Source organism: Urocitellus parryii, chromosome 3 (assembly GCF_045843805.1).
Source record: "Urocitellus parryii isolate mUroPar1 chromosome 3, mUroPar1.hap1, whole genome shotgun sequence".
Lineage (NCBI taxonomy): Eukaryota > Metazoa > Chordata > Mammalia > Rodentia > Sciuridae > Urocitellus > Urocitellus parryii.
Window position 1 is genome coordinate 201444967 of NC_135533.1, and position 7123 is coordinate 201452089.

Genomic DNA, 7123 nt, shown 5'->3' on the forward strand with positions numbered 1-7123 from the left:
TGCTGACTTTAAAAACTGCAGATCTTCCGGACGCCAAACCCCCTCTACCCTCAGCGTTTCTGACTTGTCATTAGAAATCTGTACAAAAGAACCTTTAAAATGGGCTGGCAGCTCACCACGCCCCCTCTGGGTAAGCACATCATCACCTGGTGTGCTTTGGCCCGTGCCTAACTGTGGGACTGTCTTTTCTTCTCTTACAGGGGCGAGCAGAATGGCTACCTCCTTCCCGGAGACCGAGCTTGCTCTGGAGGCAGTTGGAACCACACCCTACGACTATGACTGGGCGCCGCCCTGTGAAAAAGTCAATATCAAGGAGCTGGGGTCGCGGTTTCTGCCCCCGCTGTACTCCCTGGTGCTCATGGTGGGGCTCCTGGGCAACGTGGTGGTGGTGCTGATCCTCACCAAGTACCGGAGGCTCAAGGTCATGACCAACATCTATCTGCTCAACCTGGCGATTTCTGACTTGCTCTTTCTCTTCACTCTTCCCTTCTGGATCCACTACGTTGGGTGGAACGAGTGGGTTTTTGGTCCTGTCATGTGCAAGCTCCTCTCGGGGTTTTATTACCTGGGCTTGTACAGCGAGATCTTTTTCATCATCCTGCTGACCATCGACAGGTACCTGGCCATCGTCCACGCCGTGTTTGCCCTTCGAGCCCGGACGGTGACTTTCGGTGTCAGCAGCAGCATCTTCACCTGGGTCCTGGCAGTGCTGGCGGCCCTCCCCGAATTTATCTTTCAAGAGTCCCAACAGGGCTCCGAAGAGTCTGTCTGCAGTCCTCTCTACCCAGAGGACGAGGAAGACAGCTGGAAGCGTTTCCATGCTCTGAGGATGAACATCTTGGGTCTGGCGCTCCCTCTGCTCATCATGGCCTTCTGCTACTCTGGGATCATCAAAACACTGCTGAGATGCCCCAACAGAAAAAAGTACAAGGCCATCCGGCTCATTTTTATCATCATGGTGGTCTTTTTCATTTTCTGGACCCCCTACAACCTGGTTCTCCTTCTCTCTGTTTTTCAAATGAACTTACTGGAGTACAGCTGTGAGCGCAGTAGACATCTGGACCTGGCCATGCAGGTGACGGAGGTGATCGCCTATACCCACTGCTGCGTCAACCCTGTCATCTACGCCTTCGTGGGCGAGAGGTTTCAGAAATACCTACGCCACTTCTTCCACAGGCACGTGGCCATCTACCTGGGCAAATACATCCCATTCCTTCCTACTGAGAAACTGGAAAGAAGCAGTTCTGTCTCCCCATCTACTGGGGAGCCGGAACTGTCTGTGGTGTTTTAGATCTGGTGCAGAAAACTGCCTGTCGAAGCCGGACTAGGCAGGTGAAGCTAACACACTGGGTCAACAACACTGAACTCTGGGACAGGTCTTTGAACTTTCAGCACAATAGCAAAGCTCTTGAAGATCTTGAAACATACGCAATGCGGGCAATGTTGTGCTTACACCCAAGGTCATTATCAGAGGCCAAGGGCTGGACGGTTTACCCACTGAAAACCATAAAAACCACAGATTTGCCTGATTCTCTAAAGACTTACCTAAGTTTGGATATTAGATAATATACACAGCCACAAACAGGTAAAACTTCTTATATTTTAAAACGTAACTTCAGCCACTTACGGACAGAAATGAATTCTTTCACAAAAATGCATTAAGTCAATTACTTTATTTTCTCATATGCCTAAACAGAATTCTTTCTTTGCTTGGTAAAAGGGTTTTGCCTTCTTCTTTTTTTTTTTTCTTTTTTGCTATATGGATAAATACTCTCAAGCAACATAACGGCACGATGCCATGGCTGTTCTAAATATTCTTAATAGTTGGTTGGTTTCCTGTTCACACCAAATGACTTCATGTCTCTTGTGTGGCTCACAGAGCCCTAAAAGGTGCACTCTGCCTCTGCCCAATTCACACTATCAAGTAAGGGTCTTCTATACGTGAGAAGAAGCCCCAGTGTGGAGTGGAGGCTATCAGCTCAAAGGGACTCACTGAAGTCACTGGTTCTCAAATGTGTCATTAGAAGCACTGGGCTGGTCTAATCCCACCCCAGAGTTTCAAAACGGGTCTGGAGTGAGACCAGAAAATTTGCCACAAATGCGAGTTCCCCAGCGTTGCCAACGCTGCTTTTCCTGGGATCACACTTTTAGAACAACTGCACTAACTAACATGCTCTTAGATGCACTTCCGCCTTCTTCTGGAAACTCAGGATCTCGCAGTTGTCAGAGGAAAAATGTAAAAGACCCTTTCAATGGATCTCTGCTAAAGATAGTTGCCCTCTGAGAAGACTATGAACAAAGTCAGTCCATCAGAAACCAACCGACTCAGTAGGAATATCTAGTCCACTGGTTTTGGGAAGATGAGCTTGGCTAGAATACCCCTATCGAGCACCCTGTACTAGAAGATGCAGGAGTTTCTAAGATGGGTAGGACTTGCATGAACTGCATCCTAAAAAGATAAAAAATGCAACTTATGACGTAAACATATTTTTTTTTAAAAAGTAGGAATGACCCAGGAACGAGGACTTTCTTTCTCCCTGTTTATGGCTTCTTGGGGGAAGTAAGTTTGAAGCTTCTGCTTAATTTGTGCCCCTCAGTAGAGACAATGTATAAGAAGGTGTCAGGAACCCACCAGCTGTTCATCCAACAGCTGTCAGGGTCAGGGACAGGATGCACACTCACTGCCGTTAAGCGAAGGATGCATAAGATAGACACAATCCCTGCCCCCATGAAAACTTCAGTCTAGTGGGAGGTACAAGACCAAAACCAATAACTCCAGTATAAAGAGGCAGGCACTTGATGCTGTGCCTGGAGCTGAGAAGGGAAAAGCCATTTCAGGTGAGGGAGGACTCCACGGAGGAAGTGGCTTCTGACCAGGAGTCTGAAGAATAGACAGTAAAGGATTTGGAAAGTAAAGGATTTGGGGACAGACATTTGAAACCAAGGGAATGCCCAGTTCAAAGGTGAGGAGGGGGGCTGGGGATGTGGCTCAAGCGGTAGCGCACTCGCCTGGCATGCGTGCGGCCCGGGTTCGATCCTCAGCACCACATACCAACAAAGATGTTGTGTCCACCGAGAACTAAAAAAATAAATATTAAAAAATTCTAAAAAAAAAAAAAGGCGAGGAGGAAAGCACATATTTATAGAAAATAGGGTGGAATGAACAAGTTGGAATGGGCCATGAATTTCAGGTAGAGGACCTTGAACTTTTTAAGGGGTTTTGAGCAGGGAAATAAAATAATCAATGTCATGCATTATGGAGATGAATCTGGAAACAGAGCATGGAGGCTTCAGAACCACCCAGAGAGGAAAAGTTAGCAGGTGAGCATGAGTGTAGAGACGAGGAACGTTAGTGGCTGATGAGAGGTGCCAGAAGCACCCAGAGATGAAGTGGCCAAGAGACAGCATGAAGAAAGAGTCAAAGCCCTAGGCATCATGTATGGTTGATAGAAAAAAAAAATCAAAGGGCAAAATATGTGTAACAGTCAACGTTCATTATTACAATGAAACACCTGAGGTAATTAACTTATAAAGAGAAAAGGTTTATTTAATTCATGGCTCTGGAGGTTCTAGTTCAAGATCCACTGGCCCCATAACTTTGGGCCTCTAGTGAGGGCAGTAGATAGCAACAATAGGAAATGCATGTTGGAGCAGACCATTATGTTACCAGCCAGGGAGCTGAACAGAGCGGATAGACTGGAATCTCACAGTCCCTTCTGGGGGCATGTCCTAGATGACTAAAGACTGCCACTAGGCACAATCTCCTGAAGACCCCAGGATCTCCTGATGGTGCAATCCTGGAGACAAAGCCTTTAACACGAGCACCTGTAGGGGACACTATAAGACAAAAGAAACCAGCACCAGTGGTTGTCTTTAGGGGCTCTGAGTGGCTGGAGAGCAGGAAAAAGAGTGTGGCCTTCTGGATTTTTTAAATTTTTTCAGTGCTGGGGATGGAACCCAAGGCTCACACATCCCAGGCAAGCACTCTGCCACTGAGCCACATCTCCAACCCACCTTTTGGATTTTGAGCCATGGAAACACGTTACCTGTTCAAAATAATAATAACAACAATAAACCTTAGAATTATATTTTTAAAACAAAAGGCTAAGCTCTTATTCAGATGTTCAGATGTGGGCACCCAAACCATCAGCCAAAGGACATGAGAAACTTCTTGCCATGAATTCACCCTTTGACGTGGTACACATTATTCATCCTTGTTTGGCTAAGATTTCTTTATTGATACCATAGAGGAGTTAGATTAGATCATTTCTAAGATCTCTGAAGCCCAACCAAACTCTGATCATCTTAAAATATTGGGAGCCGGGAGCTCAGTCCATAAAACAGATTGTAAAACAGGAGGGGGAGAGGAACAGAGGACAATTCCAAGCATCACCTCCCATGGCTGAAAGCAGACGATGACCCATTGCTGACCAGGGGGTCCTGGGGAGTCGCTTGCTCATCCACTCATCTCTGACCATTCCCTCATTCTCTCCTTCATCCAGTAAACATTGGCTGAGCACCCACCATGTTCTCAGCTAAGTCCTGAGCAAACAAAATCAAGCACATCACGGACCCGCCCTCCAGAGCTCACCGTCACGTTGATTTGCCCACTGATCTTGCTCTCCATTGCCAGGGTTCTGCCAATGCCTCGTTTTAACCAAAATGGGAGACACTTCCGTGTGAAGGCCAGAAAACGTTTTTTTTCTCACTTCCTATCCAAGTGCTTGGGGTCGGGGTGTAGCTGTCCCTGGCCAGCCATTCCATCCCTCCTGGGCCTCTGGTAAGGGGCCTCCACCTTTCTCACCATGGTGCTCACCTGAAAACTCTACTGGGTAATACAGGATGTGAACTTTGAAACACTCTAGACCGTGCAACGTGAATCTCACCGTGGCTAGGAAACTTGGAAGCACCTTTTCTCTCTTTTTTTGTGGTTCAGTTGAAATGTAAATAAAACATCATTCAAAAAACTTAACTCTATGTCACTGGTTCTCCCTTGGCTCGTGAAGTTGTGTCTGCTCTCAGGTAACCACAGTTGCTGGGTACAGGTGCTTGCTTCTACTTGCCTTACCCCAGAAACCTTTAGGAGCTTTGAGGCCCACTCAAAACTGCAAACCATCAAAGCATGAATTCAGTGTGCTCCATGTTGCTCCCTAGCCCAGCTCTGTCAGTGGAACTATCTGCAATGATAGAAATGTTCTATAACTGCCTTGTCCAAGAGGGTCACTATGAGCCCCATGCAACTGTTGGCCGATTGAAATGTAGACTATGTGACTGAGAGGAAGTGAATTTTTAAAATCGCATTCAACTTCAATTGCTTTGGGTTTAACTTGAAATAGCCATACGTGGCCAGCGGCTACTTCAGGTGGTTCATGGCTCATCACTACCCTTACACACTTGTCTCTTCATTCCTCTTCTACCTATGCAGAAGCTCCCTGCAGCCAGCCGTACCTAATAGAACACAAGTAACAGAACAGCAAAAATGCTAGTGATGCAAAGGTGACGACCCATTTCTAGAAAATGAGCTCACTATTCAGTGAAAGAGACCATCTACCTTAGAGGATCGTAGTGAAATCTGTGAACGCCCAAAGGAACCTACCTCAGGAAGCAGGATGGAGACAACAGGGAGAGGTACACAGAGAGCATGGTGATCTGCTTGGGTGAGGTTGCCCCAGGCGCAGACCCTAGGTAAGGACTGGAAATCCAAGAGTTGATTTGGATAAAGCAGGAACTTCAGTAGGGAAGCAGAGAAGTAGAACAGAAGGGGACGATGCCAACCACGGGGACAGAATCAAGTCACTTTCCAGGGTGCAGGGCTGGTGACTGGGATTAAAGTCACCAGAAGACTCTGGGAAACAGTGCAATACACACGGCTCAGTCTCCACTCAAGAGCAAGGGAGCGGGGTATTTATACTCCACTTTGCTTCATTGGTGAGCGCTTTCCCAGCTCTCTGTACTTCTGGCTCAGGAAGAGCCTGCCCAGCTTTGGGAATATCTCCTTGGGCAGCAAGCTGCAGACCCTGGACGTTGGAAAGCAGCAGGTCGGTTTGGGGCGTGAAGGATGAAACACTTGCCACATATTTGGACTCACTTTTGCACAGTTTTGTCATTGAGCAGAGTGGAAGTGGGAGTAACTTCCAGGCGCACAGGTCAGTTTATTGGAAGGCGCCATCACCTCCCCGTGCACAGTAGGGGTCTGCTGTGGGCAAGGTCCAGTGTGACATGGGACAACAGCAGGTAAACTTGAACAAGACTTGGTGTTCACTCCCCCAACCTCCTTGATCCTCCTCTTTTCTTGACTATTGTAAATCTACCATTTCAAAAGATGACCCTTCTCTATCTCAGGAGCTTGAACTCCTGAGATTTACTCCCAATTCCAGAGGCAAAATTCCAGTCTTCACATCTGAACAAAGCTGCTTCCTGTCCTTCACAGCCTACAGGGTGTCAAAAATTCCACCAGGACTTGTGTGCACGTCTGCCCAGGTTATCCGCCCCCAGGAGAGTCAGAGTCTCCACTTCTCTTTCTGTAGTCATGATCTAACCCAGGGCTGCACTAGACCTGCCGGCCAGACCCACCTGCTCTGTTTGTAAAGAGACCATCGCTGGGACACAGCCTCACTCAGTTGTCTATGAATCAATGGTGGCTGCTTCTCAAATCACGGCAGAGTTGAGCAGTTGCCAGACACTGCAGAGCCCACAAATTCTTTTTTTATTTATTGTTTTTAGATATACATGACAGCAGAGTGTATTTTGACATACCATACATACATGGAGTATAACTTCCTCTAATTAAGATCTTATTCTTGTGGTTGTACATGATGTGGAGTTACCCTGGTCCTGTATTCATATATAAGGAGAGGAACGTTATGTCCGATTCATTCTATTATCTTTCCTATTCCTTTCCCTCCTCCCTTCCCTTCATTACCCTTTGTCTAACCCAATGGACTTTTTTTTTTAAAGAGAGAGTGAGAGAGAGAGAGAGAGAGAGAGAGAGAGAGAGAGAGAGAGAGAGAGAGAGAGAGAGAGAGAGAATTTTTTAATATTTATTTTTTAGTTCTCGGCGGACACAACATCTTTGTTGGTATGTGGTGCTGAGGATCGAACCTGGGCCGCACGCATGCAAGGC

At 46.9% G+C, this 7123-nt stretch overlaps 1 protein-coding gene across 1 annotated transcript; it reads left to right on the top strand.

The window, feature by feature from the left end:
- Positions 1-211: 211 nt before the first annotated feature.
- On the top strand, positions 212-1291 carry Ccr3 (C-C motif chemokine receptor 3). The gene has a single exon (XM_026390068.1). The coding sequence runs from the start codon at positions 212-214 to the stop codon at positions 1289-1291; it is 1080 nt and encodes a 359-aa protein (XP_026245853.1).
- Positions 1292-7123: the final 5832 nt, after the last annotated feature.